Here is a 19,413-nt window from a genome sequence, read left to right on the forward strand (position 1 = left end):
TGGGGGCATTACTTTTTTTGAAATAGGCTACCCATTGCTGATCTGTAATTAGCTCATCAAAATTTCCCGAAAATGTTTCTATAAAATCTAGTAAGGTAACATATTCATCAAAAAGTAAATCTTCATTAACTTCGATATGGAAATCTTCGCAAATTTTCAAAAAGTTATTCATATTCATGGCTTGTTTTGCAAAGCCATTGCACTAAGTGATTTAAACTTATTATCGTCATCAAAGTTATACCTACAAATTAATTTAAACACGTTTTTAACTACTTTAGTTGTTAGTTTATAAAAAATATTTACCATTTCTCCAAGTAGTTTATAATTCTCTCTAAAAATACATCTGCTTCTCATTTAAACATGGTAACTTTCGTGTGATCATCGCACTTTCTTAATAGAGAAAGCGCTATGGATCCATAAAATCGTTGTTCCTTTTTTAATTTTAATGAGCATCTCAGTGATTGCATAATATTAAATAATTCTATTGATAACGTTTTTTCAGATTCTAACCTAGTTATTGTATTGTGCATCGAATTTCCGATATTAAGTAATAAACCTACAATTAAAAAAAAACGTGTAGCTTAGAAGAACAATAATATTTTATATAAAGATATTTATCATAGAAACAACACTCAAAAATTTTCACCAGCAAAAGATTAATACCTTGACACACAAAACTGGAAAAAACGTTAAAATAACAAATTTTAAGACGTTGAAATAATTAATACGTGCTTACCTAAATAAGCTTCACCAAGCTCATCTTCAAAAAAAGTTTCCAGTAATGGCGGGGGTCGTTCTTGCGATTGAAAATATGATTTAATGGGACTAAAATGCTTTAAAAGACGTTCAGTGGCAGGAATTAAAGAAAGCTATCTTGTTGGAACGGCTCTTAATAAATCAGACCATTCTTCTTCACAAAAAATGAAAAATTCTTTTAATTCATTCACTTTTTTTGTGCTACTACTAAATTCATTGTAACACTTAATAACTTAAGATTCAACATCATACTTAAGTGCTACTTGCCCGTGCTTCCCGGCATTATGTATGATATGGCAAACACATCCAACAGGAATAATATTTTGATTTAATTTGTTGAGTTCAGTAATAACACTTTGCTTTTTGCCGAAGTTTACGGAAGCGTTATCTGCGCAATAAGCCGTAAGGTTTAAAATATTTAAGTTAGCTTCTGTCAAACTTTCGACCAAACATTTGGCAATATCTTCAGACTTTTCTGAGGTGGCCGAATAAAATTTCAACAACATTTTTTGTGCAAACACCAACGTCCTTTTTAAAATTACTAATAACAAGGGGAAATGTTTTAACATTCCCTTTATTTGACGCATAGCAACTGATGCAGAATTGCTGATTATTGGCTAAGTCATTTAAAATAATATGTTTAGATTCTGGGCCAAGAATGTTTGTAACAATTTTTGTTGCTTTTGTTCTACCGCAGGAATAACGTTCGGCATTTTTTGAGTCTTGAAAAATCGTTTTAAATATTTTTCCCGCACAATCAGTTGATAAATAACTATGAGCATGTTTGATAGAGTGAAAAACGAAAGCACATTCTGCTTGAGCGGTTAAATCCAAGTCAAATTGTTTTTTGAAAAAAAATATAATTTTTTTTTTCTTGTGAACCTTTAGCCGAATTTTTCTTGTGTTTTTCTGTTTTCATGTGTTTAATTATATCGTTTTCTCCGCCGTGATTTATTGTAAATTGTGATTCACAAGTCGTACATTTTCAAGAATAAGTTTGGCTCCATTCATTATTAAACTTTACATTCCATTTAGTTTTTTTAACAGAAGGTCCAGCCTCCTCTTGATTTGGATTATTTGTCTCAAATATCAGAAATTTTTTTTCTTGTTCATCATCATCTTGGTCAATACTTATTTGCCCAACCCAATTAATCTCATCACTTGAATCACTACTGCTAGAAAGATCCATATTATGAACCTCAAGAAAACACATCTAATAGAAAAGACGTCGGTAAATATGGCTATCCTATGTATGGCGATAGCCGCGAAAAATAAAATCCTGACCCGAACGACGCTTCGCTGTCGTTTTGTTTTAGTTCCTAGTCCACATCTATTATATATTTGTGTTCTGTGGTCCACATCATCCACATGTGAAATAAAAAATAAAGCGGCATCAAGGGTTGCCGGTTGGCGTGTTTTGCGTGTTACGTGTTTCCGAGTTGCCGGATTGATTATAAAGTAATAAGTATTAATAAAATAAAATTATGGTAAACATTGAACTAGGTGACGTAATTTAAAAATTATGTATTTTTTTACTAGAGATTTTTTTACCGAAAAGCGGGAGGTTTGTTTAAAGGCGCGGGAGCCGGGAGGTTTAGTAAAAAAGCGAGAGCCTCCCGCCTAAATCGGGAGGATTGGCAACTCTACTTGGCAACAGAAACTGTTGTAACTAACTTGACAGTTTGACGTGCCTAATTGGACCAATCAAAATGGTAGAAAGGCGTGGGCAAATTGAGGCAGGAACATTAAAAAAAGATGAGTTCTATCTTTGTTTAATATGTACTTGTTTCTGTTTACTAAAGAAAAGCAACTTATTATAGTATAACATATATCACTTATATAGCTTATACCTAGGTATTTGATGGTGTCTCATAATACTAACAACAGAACTTGTAACTATCATATTAAAAAAAAAAAACAAGATATCACAAAAACATTAATTCTGATCCGTTCTGGTCTCTATACCTATCTCGTTTCAGTAGGTATCACAGGAAGTGGTATAAAATAAGCATGAAATAAAATTTAAGTAAAGATAGTGCAAACCTTATAAATAAATTCACTAAATGATTCATGTGAAAAATAATGACAAAACGCATGTTTAAATAAATATGTATTGTACTGTAAAGTGCTATTAAATATAGTATTTTAGAAATAAGGGTATCATATATCACAGATAATTGAATAAGTCATTACTTATCACAGAAATTTGACAGACTTTCCGGCAGAATTTATCTGGGCGACTGTAAAAATTTGATACTCGTTTCTGATTCTGTTGCTAACTTCCATGGGGTATCTTACTTAAGTAAAGTGAAAATATTAAAAAATTAGAAATTTTATATTATTTAATATATTATAAAAGATTAATTAGATAACACATAATTTGGACAATCAGGAAATTTAACATAGATTTTTATGGAATTACACTAAGTATCCTAATCTCTAATATCTAGGTGGCTATGATTGAAACGGCCCGCAAAATAATTAAACAAATGCTACATGACAGCCGTGTCTTGGTCGCCATGTTTGTTTGAATTTCGGCCGTTTTTTGTGTTGTGTACGTAATTAATTTTGTTGGTTTGAATATACCTACTTCGTATTATTACGATTTAACAGGCAATAAAACGTGAGTAAACATTAGTTTAATTATTTGTATACTCTATAATTTTAATAAATAATAATCACATGCAACCGCGATGCGGTGCAATTGCGGGTAAAAATCAAGTCTTTAAAATCGTATTTAATGCGATTAGTAGGTTATACTGCTTTAACGGCTTAATTTTATTAAAAAGACGTAATCATATCCTTAATATATTTTTTATTTTAAGTTTTCTATATGGTGCAAAAAACCAGCAAGTTACAATATATTATAGCCGATTTAAACGATAAAGACAAAGACCATACTCCACCAGTGCTTATAGCAAATTTACAATATTTCGTATTCTAGTTATTCTAGTAAAAACCGTGTGGAATCCTTTCTTGTTCTTTCAACAATATTTATGTCATTTATACGATGCGCGTGTGAAGAATTCCTCTTTTGGGAACCAACGATAAAAATCGTGACAACTGACAACTGAAAGTGACTGACTGCTTATGGACCTCTTACCATAGCTTACACTTTTGACAAAATGTAATCAAACCTTTATTGGAATTCGTAATCGCAATAATTTTTAATTAGGGTACTGCGATTTTCCTTATAATTAATTAATACGGATACTAACTAAATGTGTGTGAAGCTAGTCCAATCATATCCATCAACCAAAATCGAGAACGCAGCATATATCGTTTGTCAGCAATCTATTTATAGTCCGCGCCCGCTGTTATTTAATCGATATAATGCCCGTATCTCCTGAAATTCCTGAAGGAATTTTAATAATTGTTTGTCCAGGTATTAACAATGAATAACTAAATAGATTTATGGTGGTTACAAACGAAAGTTTCTTAATACCTAAATAAATATTGAATTATTAGATGTAAAAAAAATCCTTTGGGAGTTTTAGGATTATTTATTATCTTCTTTTTTAAGTGGCTATACCTTCCAAAACCCTCAAAGAATTTGCATAAGATTTTTTTCTGTAGTAGATGCTAAATATCTAAACCGATTTCAGATGGTTGCAAATGGTTGCTTCTTTTGTAATATGCTGCCTGCTTTGTAATAAATTATTCCTGGCCACCCTTACAGCATAACAAGCTGATGCCAATAATGCTCTTCCTCACACTTTGAGCATGTAGTTCAAACATTAATCTATTGTCATTAAACAAGCTAAGAAATGTATCATTATTTTTACTGTTTAAAGTGACATTGTTTAATATGTTATATTATTCATCTAGCATTTGAAAGATAATATGCTGGATTTTGAGATATCAAATACTATAGCTTGTTACTCGTACACCACTGCATTATCACCCCAACATCATGATGAAATGTCTGGAAACAGTTCAGGCTTCACAACATTATGTCGTAAGTTCGTCTCATTTAAACCGATAATGTCCATTTTCGCTAAACAAAAAACTGAAAACAATGTTCAGTGCGGAAAACTAAAATGTATTGAAGAAAAAAAGATAATTATAGTTCCCGAAGATAGCCACCCATTCAGTTGATATATTTAGATACAGTTCAGAAATGACAAACTCGATTATCACAATAAAATTTACTGGAATCGATGGCGCAAAGAGTAAATAATTATACCAACTTATTGGTGACTCGACAATTTATTCGAATGATGTGTCGACATTAAAGTGATATAAGACTAATCACAGGATTCAGAAGTCTTTCATCAATTTAATCTGGTTGAAATGACATTGTTAATTGAATAGCTAACAACCTAATGGTGTCTGTGTCTGCTAAACCTCATAAAGCAGCACCTGCTGACATTAAGCACCATAGAATTTACTTGACACCAGGATGAAATTTTATCAATGTCTTACTGCAGAGTCAAAATCTCATTTGGATATATTATCTGTCTATACACCTTCAGATCATCAGCAAAAAAATGCAGAAAATTTCTTCAAGATTTTCTTTAAGAATCTGTTCGGGACATCGTCGATCCCAAACCTTTATTGACATCTAACCTTGAAAGCGCTGATACAACATTGGTGGGACTTAGTTTCAGATTAGATACCAAGTGGAATTCATGTGAAAAGTCATAAGGCGATAAATCATAATTGCAGCATGCATTACTTACATTGTTCACATTAAAAACAGGGTGGCAAAGAGCTTAAGAATACCGATGCCAGTACTTGCCGACTTGCTTAGGCATATATTAAAGCAAACTGTTTGTCTAGGAAATTATTTATATTTCTTCGTGTCGAATCGGTTTTGAAATTGCCAATATTTTGACCTCGAAAGTAGTAGAATAATAATGAAAATAGAGGAACAGCACAAGGATTGAGCTTTTCCACTCCTAAAGTGTAGAAGAAACTAATTTGTTAATTTAAAACTTTGAATTATATCTTAAAATTAAATAATTTAAAAGGACCATTTAGTCAAGAGTAGAGGAAAGTTCAAAAGAAATAAAGCAGACAAATTTTAATTATAAAATATTTTGGCTATGAAAGATATTTAGTATATTGTTTCCTACCTCTAATTAAATGCAAGGCACCATGAATTTTCCTCTAGTCTGAGGTATTTTTGTTACCTCCTTTTGTATATCATTAATACATAATACATCAAAAATGTCTTAATTTAAAACTGTTCTTTCATTCATGTTGTATTTCCTTTTCTCCTCTCCTCTTTTTTTTTTAAATAAATACAGTACACTACAGCAGCATCTATTTGTCGAGATCTGATTACTCTATACTTTTTACAAGTAATTAGTGAAAAATGATCGTGAATGGACAAAAGTTGGTTTTAACCATCCGGTAGACAAATTTTACACATATTTTTTAAGACTAAAGCTGCAGATTTCATCCTTCAATATCGCACGCACGTGGCATAATTTTCAAGTTATTCCCTATTAGTTTACCACAATTTTTGCGCCTTAAACGAATATTAAAAACGGGTTTTCAGCAACAGCACCAGGGTATTATGAATATGGATTAAATTTGAACTTTATACTGGTTTAAACAACTTACTCTTCGTCCGTATAGTCATCATTAATTTTAGTATAATCAATATTTATTTTGCTATAAATAAATATTTAGACCCGTTTTTTTAATTAAACATAAAAAATATCTATAATACTGAACTCCAGAACATCCAGATCCAGAATGACCTCGAGAAAACGCAGACAAAAGTTCTTGCGAATAGCGCCGCCGCTTTCTACTGAATTTTCATCAATATTTTCATTGCAAAATTTTACCATATATAACATTTTATAAATAAGGGGTTAATTTGATTATCTGATTTTTTAGGCACTGCTTAATATTCTTGACAGGCTTTAAATCAGGACTTCTCGCTCGCCAATTAATAAGTTTTGCCAGTAAAATAATTTTGATCTATAGTATGGTCAAATAAAATAACTGTTCGCATAAAATTCACTATATCTTGCTATAAACGAATGATTTATTTTAACCGAGCTTCTTTTGTTTTAGGGATATTACCGAATAAATAATTGAAATAAAATTCATTCAGCAATGTTTCCACCATACAGCGGTAATAATGAAAATGGATCGCCTACTGAAGTGGATAGCAAAAGTAACGAAGAAAGCCTTTTTAGTATCCACAAAAAAATCCAGCTTCACCTCCAAGGAGTCACAAACCTTACAAAATCCGACGTAAGAAGATTAGCAATGAAGCTCGAAAGTTTCGCTTGCTCGTCTCCGGACCAATTAATCATTTTAACGACCGCTCAAGACATTTTGCTTAAGATATTTCAAAATTTAAGCAAAAACGAGGAAACGCAGGTTTTGGCATCCAGCCCTTTAAAAGCGCCACGTAAAAAACTGCTAGTGGTAAAAAGATCAACTTTAAGCCCATACAATGTCCCAACACATGAAGTTGGAAATACGGCTTTTTCCTTTGTATTTAGTCAGGGATCAGAGTCTGTTGCAGCATCACAAAATAATTTAAATTTAACACTGCCGAACTCTCAAAATCCATGTTTCTCCCCTCCTAGAAATACTTATGAGCAATCAGAAGTAAACATGAAAAATCCGTTGATTATGGAGAGTTCTGAATCCTATCAGAATCAGGGTTTTATTTCTTTCCCACAGAATGAGCAACTCGGATCAGAAACAAACATGAATAATCCTCAGGCGAAGAATAGCGACTTAGCACAGAAACAAAGCTTTATGTTGCTGCCATGCACTTTAAGCCATCTAGGATTTGATGAAAGTTCAAATTTAAAAGATAAGTATTTAGCTGTAAGTAATTACGAAGAAATATCACAAAAGGATTATAATGCTTTACCATTAGAAGATAATGTACTGAACCTTCAGTTTAATAGAGTTGATAATAATAATGAGGAGATTAGTTTTCCTACAGAGCTGTTAACCAATAATAATTTTCAAACCCCGTTAAGTGATGGGGAGGAAATAGAAGGTAAGTTATTTTCACTTATATACTTTATATACATACATATACTTGATTAATTTTCTAATATATTTAGGATCAGTGGTTCAATATATGTTAACAAGCACTGATAGAGTAGTTTGGGCTTTTGCATTCAAAGTTGAACAAATGCCTTCCCTAAATTATTCAAGTTCTGAGTTTCTCAATTGTCTACAAATTTCCAGCGATTTTTTTTACATATCCATCGTGTAGTTGGTCTGCCTCTACTCCTCCTTTCAGCTCCTAGTCTCTCTATTTAAGCCATGTTATACGTCCTAGTACTGACCTTTCAATTCTTTTTTGGGCTATTTTAGTTTGGTTGCGGTGGCCTGAGTTAAGGAGAGTGTTTTGTAAGTCATTGCTGATATTGAAGATGTCTGATAAGGTTTTTTATGCAGCCCATGCCAAAGTAACTCTTTTTTGCATTTCAGTAGTTTAGTTATCTCTGGTAATTTGGATTTCATGACTTAAGTAATTATATCTGTGGACTAGTGTTGTTACGTTACCTTTAGGTTTTCACTTGGTATCAAATTTGTCATGAATTCTTTTCAAAGTTCATGTTTAAGTCGACTTCTTAGCAAATGGCATCTAACTCAGTAATCTTTCTAATCTCTCCCAAGTTGTCTGTTATTAGAAGCATGTCTTCGGCAAATCACAGGTGTATCTTAATGCAATCTTATGGTCATGGTAGCAGTGTTGCATATGTCTTTGATTAGTTTAGAATGCAGATAGTGTATGCGGGTTTCATTCAGCGCTTTCATTACATTGTTTGTTTCGATTCCATCGAAGGAAGTGGCCAAAAGCCAGGACCAGGGGTCAGTTGTATTTGATGAACTTTTCTATAAAGCCTTTTATGCAGTAGACGCGGTCTTTAGTGCCAAAGTTTGTCCTAGAACCCGCCTGTTCCCTAGGTTGATAAAAATCCAACTTTCTTTCTGATCGATTTGCTGCTTATTGTACTTGGAAATAGCTTGTCGAGGTGGTTTAATCGGCTTATGAATCAGTAGCTTTCAAGATTTGTTGAATCGCCTTTCCTTTGTAATAAAATGGTTAGCGCACTATGCCATCTCACAACATAAGTTGAACAGTTCCTTTCTTTTCTCTAAAAATCTATCCTCTCCAACCTTTACGGCTTCTATAACAGTGCTGTCTTCATCGGGAGCTCAATTTCTTTAGTGCGTTTCTTACTTCACTATTGTTATATCTAGCATTTCTTTCGGTCCTTGGTTAACTACTCTTTTTCCAGAGTTATCTAAGTTTTTCGCTTATTGCTTATTAAGGTTTTGCCGACTCTTGTACAGAATTTTTCTACTGCCCTTAATATTTCTTCCCTGTTGGTGGTAATAGTTCTATTTTTGTCTTTTAATTTCATTTTTTCTTTTTTATCTCTTTAAGTTCGTGGTAATTTTTGGCAGTGACTCTCTGGCTTTCTTGTAAGGCTTCCAGTATATTGTCATAATGTTGACATCTTGGAATGGGTTTTCCTTGGTTTTAAGGATAGTGTGTCTTACTTGATCGCTATCCGTTGAAAACTGGTTCACAGCTGTAAAATTCATTTTGGGTTTTTCCATCGGGGCTATGTCATGTCCATCTTCAATTATCTTTTTTGTAAGAGAAGCTGTTTATTTCGAATAGGTTCTTTCGACCAGGAAATTAAGTAAAGTTGCACCGCGTTCGTTTTTAATTCCCAAACCAAATTTTCCCAGTTTTGTTTCTGTAGGATAGGGTACTTTTCCCAATCTTAGCTTTGAAGTCCACACATACTATGGTGAAATATGTTACTGCATCATTTAGAGCTAATGTGACCTCATGGTAAAATTCGGCTTCATAGTCCAATGATTACCTAAGATTTAAGATTAAGAGAGCTACTCTAGCAGAGACGATTTAGACATTACTGACATGATGTTGATTTCGTATTTTTGGTCTACAAAGTAGAAAGCCGACGCTCATCGCTGTTTCAGTTCCGAGAGCTCGTCTAATAGAACATATGTCCTGATTTTAGTTTCTTTAGGCTTTCTCCTCGTTGCTTTACCTCACTGACACCCACTATATCCCATTTCTGATATGAGATATAATGGGTATCAGGTTATGCCTCAGTGGGTCTGTGTAGTTGGTACCGGATATCCATCCGGAGACATTTCTGTCTCCATCTCAATGACTCAGACTTCTCTTTTCGATCAGGGATCTAGGCATTGTATAGTTATTGCATATGGCGGCATTCAGCGTTAGGGGCTTTTTACGTTTAGTACGGGTTCTTATCATAGACTTTCTACTTCGCTCCCCTTAGAACTCGGACTGACTAAGAATTTAGTGCGAGATTCTGGGAACCATTTCCTACTCGCCTGGGGAGATAATAGTCGATAATGTGTTCCTGGTGTTAATGTATTATTGGATATTTTCCACATTTCATCAAATCAATAGTTTGTAATATACCAGATGCTTTCTGTTTCTGAAATTATTATGTTATCTGCATACAATTCCGCGCCCTTTTTACCGTTCGTAATTTAAAAGACTCGATACACAAAAGTAGTCAATGATAACCAAATTTATTATACTAACCGATTATCAACATTTTATATATGTAAAGTTATAAAAAAAAAACAAACATACCTAATCTAGATTTTTGTATTAAATCGAAGATTGATTAGAAGATTATCCTTTATGAGCAATTTTATATCATACTTTTGAAATTTTTTTACGCATTCCTTAAATTCTTTATTATTGTATATTTTAGGGCAACAATCCATTAAAAATTCCTCGAACAGCACAGAGATCTTCGAAACTTTCGGCTATAGTATTCCCAATTCAAATAAAATTATTAGTAGTTTAAGTAGCTGTGATTCTATTGAAATAAACACCGAAGCGAACACCTCTACAAATGACAGTGTCCATCTCCCAGCGTCTAGTGACAATACTTTTGTAGCAGCCTCCATTATTAATAATGATAGCTATATTGTTGAAGAAGCCATAGCTATCCCATCCCAGCTTTCTCCTGACTTTCTTCATCACGAAAATCCCTTGATCCGGTCAAATGAAGGAGACAAACAAACCCAGGAGAATTCTTTGTATCCTGACTCATCTTGGGATAAAACTACTGTGAACTTAAACAAGTCCATCGAACAACGTAATAATGATGGCGATGCAAGTGTTGATAGTGATCTAACTCAGATTGTTGAAAACATGGTTATTGATGAAGAACTCAATTATGAAAACGAGTAAGTGATTATTCTTTTTTCTAAGTAAACAATTATTATTTGTCATGTAGTTGTTACAATCTTATCTCAAGATTTTATTTCACAGAAAGCTATGAGGGAGAAGGTTAAAAAGATTCGTATCTTATAGCTCTTTGCTTATCAGAATATTTAGATTTCTTTCATAGCAAAGTAAGGATAGAACACTATAGTCAAAAAATTATAAAGTTTGATGTTAGACATGTGCCCGCCAGTTTAATTTCTCATTCAGTATTTTTTTGAGGCCAATAAGTTTTATAAAATAACCTAAGTAAGAAGTGGCAAAAATCTCCTTTTGATTCTTCTCTTGAAAGATTGGAAAATAGCATTGGTCTTATTCGAATTGACTTTGGAATTTTTTGGAACATTTTTATAATACGAAGGCGGTTCAGATATGATGGGGACAAATGCTGTAGATGGCGTGCATGTATGTTTTGAAGGACTTGGCTTGAGTAAGTGACAGTTTACGAACAGAGTGGCATAGTTTTCGGCAGCGAGATTTCACGCGCATGCTTACAACGATGAGTAAGCGTCAAATACTGACCTCGCATGGTTATTCGTTTTTTAGTATGGGAAGACGTTAAAAACACGGAAAGTTTTCTACGTTTGCAAAATCAGTTCGGTAGTGAGTCCCTGAGTAGGGCTGCTGTATTTAAATGGGCCAAAACATTCAAAGATGCAATTCAACACTTAATATCGCAAAATAACAAACATTTACGCGGTTAGACGTTTGTTGCCGCCTCCTGATGCGAAAACATGGGTACACTATTACACTCACGAAAGGAAAATGTCATCTAAAAAATGGAGAAAGAAGGACGAAGACAACCAATCGGCGGGTAAGGATCTACTGTGTTTTGGAACCGGCGGAGCGTGCTGTACGTCGATTTCCTGTGCTTTCAACATTCCGTCAATACTGCATACTACTCTGAACTTTCTAAAAACATACGTGAAACCTGCTTATCGCTCAAGACGGAGGAGCATTCCAGCGAAGTGCGTTTTTTCTCCAGGATAATGCACGACCTCATACCGCGTGTCTCACTCTCGATACTATATCAAAATTGAGGTGGAAAATACTGGACCACCCTCCCTACAGTTCGGATTTATCAACCTACGACTACCACATGTATGGACCACTGAAAGAAGCCATCGGAGGTCAAAGATTCAATGCCCACGATGAGAAGTTGTACTAGAGTCTTAGTTGCCTAAAAATAAATTTTTCGATATCCGCATCTTTCGACAAGAAGGACAAAATGCGTAATTAGTGAGGCTAGAAAAACTGTTAATTTTTTCGATAGTAAATAAATGTGAGCATTTTCCTCGATCATATTTTAACCACCCTCGTATATTTGTACAGATTGCGTTTAGGTATTTTCTCGTAATAGCTCTATTTGCATAGTTTAGTAGAATATACCCTCCTTAATTATTAAACTCATAAAAGTTCTATGGTTGGAATTTTTGGTGACACTCAAATCACAAAATAGTTTTATCATCAATTAAAACTCTTCATTTTATTCTCGACACGTGTTTCCCTAACCATGTTATGCATCTTCGGGAGAACACCATTTTTAGACTTAAGTCTTTGATAGGGTTTTTAAAAATGTAGACCTAAGAATGGCTTCTTAAAGTTCGGCTAAATTAAGAAAGTCAAGTTTGGCTGAACACGCTTTAAATACTTGCAACCTTGTAGGGATAGGTAATTTAAAATTACTTAAAGCAATTAATAACAATAAAAAAATAGATTACCATTATCAACAGGGATAAAGGTCCAATCCATTAGCGAAACACGTTTCGAAAATAAAATAAGGAGTTTTGGTTATTCATAAAACTGTTTTGTGATTTAAAAGGTTTAGCTATTCTTCTTCTTACTTCTCAGATTTATCTGAAATAACAAGGTTTAACTCCTAACTCAATAAATGATAGTTAGTTACTGTCATTTATTTCGCTTTCCATCTTATAAACTATAGCATGTTGTTAAGTTTGTATCTTCTCTTTGAAGTTATTTCTACTTAGTTAATTTGCGCTCTGGATATCCATATTATGTAGTTGCCTTGCGTAGGTTTCTGAAAGGCTTGTATAGTTTAGTGCATTACAACAACACATAATATTAGACCCTCATTTTACTTAGATTCCACTCCATGTTCTCCTATAATTGGATCTATTAATTGATATTATGTGTGCTCTAAAGAATAGCTAGGTTACTGCTTGCTACATATAATAACAAATATAATCCTGGTCTAGCTTCGTAGAATTAATTCGACTCTAACATTAATTATTATCCAAAATCAAATTAACTAACCTAAAATCACATTTCCTTTTCACAGTTTCCAATCCCATAACACAACTAGCTGTACTGAAATGGTTGAGGTTACTCAAAACAACAGCACTAGTTTAATAAAGTTTGAAAGACAGGAAAGTAATTTGTCTGTTATAGAAAATACACCGCAAGGTAATCGAAGAAAGCCAAAATTAATATCGAATTTTAATATTTAGTTTTCTTTTTAGCAAAATATCCAAGCTATGCCAAACTACTTAAGAGCATTCCGCCTCAAAATCATGACGCTGTGTCAGATATGGTGATTGATGAAACAGAATATCATACACTAAGCAAACATGATTCTATTGAGCAGCTAAATAAACTCTGTTATGATTTAAATCTAGGTTTATCGGCTAACGAAACTAATAAGGCTTCTGATAATCTTTCAAAAAATAATAATAACAAAATTTGGTGCAAATCCCAATCATTTAGTTTACTAGATATTCAGTCTCTTAGAAATGTAACTAATACAGTATGCAGTGAAGTTGAGGCTATAAAACCTATTACAGAAGAAGATACTGCTATGGATAAAAAGACCGAAACTGAAAATATGATACTCATAGATGGTGCCTTAGTTCAAAATGATCAGAGTGATGAAAATGACACTGATGAAAGTTTTGCTAAAAAGCAAGAATTAAAAGCTGATAAAATAGTCGAAATACGTGCAAAATATACCGACATGTGGAACGCCATGCCTTTGTCGGAACGGGTTTCGAAAAGGTTTGTCGAAAAATTTCAAATTAGAATTCTAGAGGATCCCGTAGATAGTTTGCTTGATATTAATTATAGGCCGAATTTAAATAGTTTTTACTTTCCAAGGTAAGCATCGTATCTAATATTATATTTATTCGTGTATAACAAAATCATGTACTTTCTAGAGTCAGCCAAAAGGAATTGTTATGTAACCTTAAAGAATCAAACGATTTATCTGTTCAGCTTTCCACAATTTTGAGTACCGTTTCAGCAAATATGCTACAAAGAGATCATATAAAAAATATGAAAGTTGCAGCAGTTGCTGATAAAAAAATAAGTTCACAAACCAGTATTGAACATTTTGACATGGCAGTGAAAAAGTATGAGGAGGGGAATGAAGAAGATAATCAATTAGGTAAGAACAGAAAATGTATTTTTATATTCATATCTTCTTTTAAAAAATTCTTATGAATAAATTATATTCAGCACAGTAATAGGCAGTTAATTCTTGCCGTGGGATTTTTGGAAATATATAAAACTTATCCAATAGAACGCCTGATTTGGATTTGTGCCATTTTTGTTTGTGCAAATGTTACGATGTTTATTGATTGACATCTGTAGTTGTACAGGCCATGCGATTAGAGGTCACGGCAGTATTCAAACCAGCGAAGTTTAATTATCCTGAAAACTCTTTATGCGATGGGGGAAATTGCGAGAAAATAGTTTGAAAATTACTACAATTTCTGGTACTTGCTTAATTGAAAATTATAATTTTTTCCTTCAAATTCAAATCCGGCGCTCTTATTGAAACTGTTTTTTTATTCCCGTTGTCCCAATTTTCGATATACTAATTTATATTTTACTTATTGATTATTTTCTTTTGTGTTTTTATCAAACTTATTGTTCTGCTTTTATTGTTACCTTTTTTTTAATTATAAAAATCAGGAGTACTAAGAAAACCAAACTCATGTGACACTCTCCAAAATTTAGGGCATATTTAACAGTTAAATGTACGCCGATCTTATGCTGAGTTAAATCGAAATATCTCTTCGAAAATATTTTTTAAGTTCCAAAATAGAATAGCAATGTAATATTTTGATCTTCAATTTCTCTACTTTACCTTAACCATTTATAATTCTATAAATTATGTTTCTTATTTATCTGAAAATGTCTAGGTTCCAGAAGTTTGTAAATTCTTAATCTAATAATAGAACAGACACCATTCCTAATAATATATTTACTGATAAATATAAACCCAACATACTTATTAGGGTGTATAGGTAGAGACTGCATTATCAATTTCAATTTTCGAGAGACTATTGTGAATCAGCAGCATGCTGCCGTCATTGGATATTTAGTTAGTCTTTTCCTATTTGTCAATCCTTTTTAAAAAGGCAAAAACCATATAACCTATATACTGATTTTCGCAAAGCAATTTGACAAGGCATATACAAATAATATAATTTGGCTTATTTATTTTTAAAATTTGGTTTTTGTAATCCTTTCTTGTCTTTGATAGACTCATACTTAATCAACTGTAAACAAGTTAGTATGTACGCTATTATTTATGTCGTTAATTGCTGGACGTGTGGACCTCTGCGTTTTAGTATACTTAGGAAAGATCTGGAATTTCTCTTCGGATATTATTTCCTTCTCTTTACTGATGGTTTGAAACTATAAAAACAGACCATGGCTTCTCATTATATTACTGCTCAACAAAGTGACAGAAACAAAATATTTTTCTAGTTCTAGCAACGTGATATTTCTACTTTATCAATTTAATTAAATAGTTTAATAAAATGATTCATCCATTTATATCTATGTTTTCTAGAATATTGATGACGCGAAGTAAAAAGCAGCTAAATCAAATGCACTAACACAAAGTTTCGAAATTAAAAAAAAATCAAAATTAACTAGTAGTGGCTGATCCTGCTGGAAGGCTTTTAATCCAATAGACATTTTATCACCCTACGTTTTTGTCTTGACAATTTAAAAAACTACATTATTTCAAGTTCTTAAACTCTTTATCATAAACAAACATTCCTAATATTTTTTGTAACTCGTATCCATTTCTATCGATATCGCCTTACCGATATTCCTGATTGATAGCAACTTACCTGAGAGGAGACAGTTTGTCGATATTTTGGCTAGTTTTGCATCACCTTATTTTTATACGAAGACATTCTTTAATGTCCGCAATTTTTTGCGGCCTTGTTATTCAATATTTTTCACATTCGTCGCATTCATTGCTAGGCAAAAATGTTCACAAGTCTTCGATTTTCGGATCGATTATTAAGGTCAAGAAAGTTACGAGTTTACGTGAAGTGATGGGTCTTGCGCACTTGAAATCGTTATCTCCAGAATAATGTCGTCATTAAAAACCGAGAACCAAGAGAAAGCATTTAACTAATCAACAACAGCACTGTTATATTTACCTAACAATTCAAAGAAACCCAACTATGGCAATACCAGCGCTCAGATGCAGCTGCTTTGGGAGTTCAAGTATCGATCTCATTCTGAGGCAAATAGATTCGAGGTATCACCGACCATTAAGAATACCCCGACTACAACCTGAGCATAAAGTTCGTAGACAACAGTGGGCACAAGAGCACATGGATTTACCTACAGAATTTTGAAACTCTGTGTTTTTTTCTTATGAAACAAGAATTTGTTTGGCGGAGGATAATCATCGAATACTGATATCGAGGGAGCCAGCAAGAGCTGCCCAGCTTGCTCAACAATACTCCGTACCACCCTTTGCAAGAGTAAATGCTATGAACTGGGATGATAACATATGTAATGGTCTCACAGAATTCATTTACATTAAAAGCACAATGACAGATACATGAAGGAGGTTGTAGACTCTTACGTCAGACTATATGTGGCGAGGAGCTGTTGGCGAGCCTTTCGTTTTAATGGCAGATAACGCCCCATCTCGCTGTAAATGAGTATCTGGAATCGAATGGTATTGACCATTTGGACTGGCCTGCACTATCGCCAGATTCTCATAGAATAGGCTTGGGACGTGCTTTCCAGGGCAGGTGCAGCACACAGAAACCCACCTAGGACAAGAGCTTGTTGATGCTCCTTGGAAAGAATGGAACAATTTTCCTTAAGAGCCTAGCTTTAATCACATAGACAGTATATGCAGACATCGCCAAGCTTTCCAGTACTTTATTAAGACAACCCAAACTTTTGATAATTTTAATTTATATTAAAAAATAACCCTATATTTATTTTAAAAAATCTTGTGAGTAATAAAGTTTTTCAACAAGCATTTGAGTTGTTTTCCTAAATAAAACTAATCAATTCATAACTTTCTAATCGATTCTTGCCAATAAAAAAAATGTCGGAAATATAGGTAGATGCATTTTTTTAAATTTATGTGTACAACCTGTATAGACAATGCATCTTTACAAATCTCAAATAACTCATTAGCATTCTCACATTTAATTTTTAAATTACAGATACAAGTTCAACATCGTCAGAACATTCTCCGAATCATCAGTGGGTCAAAGCCTATTTGAACAAAGCTAAAACAGACATTTGGAAGAATCTTCAAAACGAAGAACTACCGATTGAAAGGTTAAGATGGAACGAGGATCTGAACGAAGGAGAGACATCAGAGCCAGATCTGACTGAAGATGAGCGTTTCGAAAATATGTGCCGCCAGATCGGCACAGCGGATTGGTTAAATGTAAAACCAGATGATTTATAAATATTTTATTAAATTAGTAATTATATAGTTAGATTGCCCTTGAAAAAATGTGTTTCAGATCAGATTATCGGGCCTATTGGGGAATCCAGTACTTTTTGATATTTCATGTTTTTATGTAGACCCCACATTCAGGATATAATAATAAAAACTATTGCAGGTACATATTTCGTGGTATTCTTGTTTTTGTCAATTATTTTGTTTAATTAGACAAATGTGGAAGTTTCTGGAATTATCAATAATTCCATAATTTATTGACATCAAATTTTGTATTTTTCTGTTTCGAAAACTTGTATTTTCACTTTCTTAAAAAAAAAACGAAGTTTTAGCACATATTTAGTGTCTCATGTCCATTGGCACAGAAAGATGCTATTTTCACACTGCTTCTGAAAAACTACGAAATATATAAAAGACTTCAATATGGCACATGGTTGAATTTGGTGGATAAACATAATTTTAAAAGGTGGTTTATTTTGCTTTAATAGCCGCGAATTTGTTAATAGAAGGAAGCATCCTCGAAATGCATCATGCTGGAAGGTGGTCGACGAGTTTAAATATGCTGAATCTTCACTCACTTGAAGTAAGCATTGGTAAAAATGAATCACTAGCAAAGTCTAAAAAATACGAATTGGGTTGTTCACATCGTTGCTTTACGAGGTTTTCATTGGTTCGTTGTTTTTTTTTTCTCTATTCTATTTCTCATCAGTCACGGTGATCCATTCCTTCCACAATGCATCCATTATCTGACCTGGCTATAAGTAAATGCAGAATCAGCTAGTCATCAGTTAGCTGTGGAAAGGGGTCTAGAAATGATCTTTGATATAAAGGAAACAAAAAGAGACAACGAGATGTCGATTGGACGAAGGATGATGCTATATATTTTGTTGTCAATTTAAGCTTATCGAGAGTACTGTAACGATATTGGAAACACCGAGAAACCAACTGATTTTCCGGAATTACACAAGTGGCACGACAACTCGAAGGAAGCGAATTTTCCGCAGTCAGTCGAGTATATAAGGAGCCGCGTCGCCGCTGAGAGGCAGTTGTGAGTTCAGTGCAGTGAAGTTTCAGCAATACTTCGACAAGGTGTGGCTGTGGACATCTGAACTGGGAAGAATAGAAATAAATTCTTCCATACCGGAAGAATTAGAAGAACTGGTATAGTTGTCGAGCGTCGGTCTAAGGTCATACCAGAGAAGGAGGCTGAGTCATTTGGTCCATAGATATCCAGACGTTTATGATACTGGGAAAGTCAACATATTTCAGCCCAAAATCAATACAGGAAATGCTCGTCCCATTCGGCAGACAGCTCGAAGGCTACCACCGCCTATCACCGTACTGTTCTTCACCGGTACTGGTAAAGAACAAAGACGGTTCGAAAAGAATCTGTGTAGATTAGCGGCAGCTTAATAACGTGACTAAAAAGGACAGCTATCCTCTTCCTTGCATTGATGACATTTTAATCACACTGGCTGGATCGAAGATCTTTTCCACGTTAGACTTGAAAAGTGAATACTGGCAAGTTGAGTTGAGGCAATCTAAGCTGATTACTATTTGGACTGTGCAATGCCTCTGCCACTTTTGACCAGCTGAAAGAAACGATTTTAAGAGGACTGCCCTGGAAGACTGGCCTGGTTTATCTTGATGATATTATTGTGGTAGGAAAATGATTTAAGGATCACATGAAAAATCTAGAAAAAGTGTTCCTAAGGCTACG

General features: G+C 33.7%; 1 protein-coding gene and 1 long non-coding RNA gene across 3 annotated transcripts in view; one reads left to right on the top strand and one right to left on the bottom strand.

Annotated features, from left to right (window-relative positions):
• The window catches only part of LOC126739009 (uncharacterized), a 156,628-nt gene that overhangs the window by 41,971 nt on the left and 95,244 nt on the right, over window positions 1-19,413 (bottom strand). The gene's annotated exons all lie outside the window — the stretch shown is intronic.
• Window positions 6,793-17,814, top strand: LOC126739003 (uncharacterized). 2 transcript variants are annotated; one of them, XM_050444525.1, is made up of 6 exons: window positions 6,793-7,735; window positions 10,479-10,959; window positions 13,296-13,420; window positions 13,477-14,107; window positions 14,167-14,396; window positions 17,449-17,814. In XM_050444525.1, the coding sequence occupies exons 1-6, from the start codon at window positions 6,829-6,831 to the stop codon at window positions 17,697-17,699; spliced, it is 2,625 nt and encodes an 874-aa protein (XP_050300482.1). In that variant the 5' UTR covers window positions 6,793-6,828; the 3' UTR covers window positions 17,700-17,814. The 2 variants fall into 2 exon arrangements, with proteins under 2 accessions (XP_050300482.1, XP_050300483.1); XM_050444526.1 differs by lacking the exons at window positions 6,793-7,735; window positions 10,479-10,959 and adding an exon at window positions 11,545-11,810.

The sequence above is a fragment of the Anthonomus grandis genome, chromosome 7 (genome assembly GCF_022605725.1).
Source record: "Anthonomus grandis grandis chromosome 7, icAntGran1.3, whole genome shotgun sequence".
NCBI lineage: Eukaryota > Metazoa > Arthropoda > Insecta > Coleoptera > Curculionidae > Anthonomus > Anthonomus grandis.

Excerpts from the sequence above, each read along its gene's own strand:
- LOC126739003 (XM_050444525.1), top strand. The coding sequence starts at position 6,829 with ATGTTTCCACCATACAGCGGTAATAATGAAAATGGATCGCCTACTGAA. Across the intron at positions 13,421-13,476 it reads TATAGAAAATACACCGCAAG|CAAAATATCCAAGCTATGCC; the intron begins GTAATCGAAGAA and ends TTTTCTTTTTAG. Across the intron at positions 14,397-17,448 it reads TGAAGAAGATAATCAATTAG|ATACAAGTTCAACATCGTCA; the intron begins GTAAGAACAGAA and ends TTTAAATTACAG.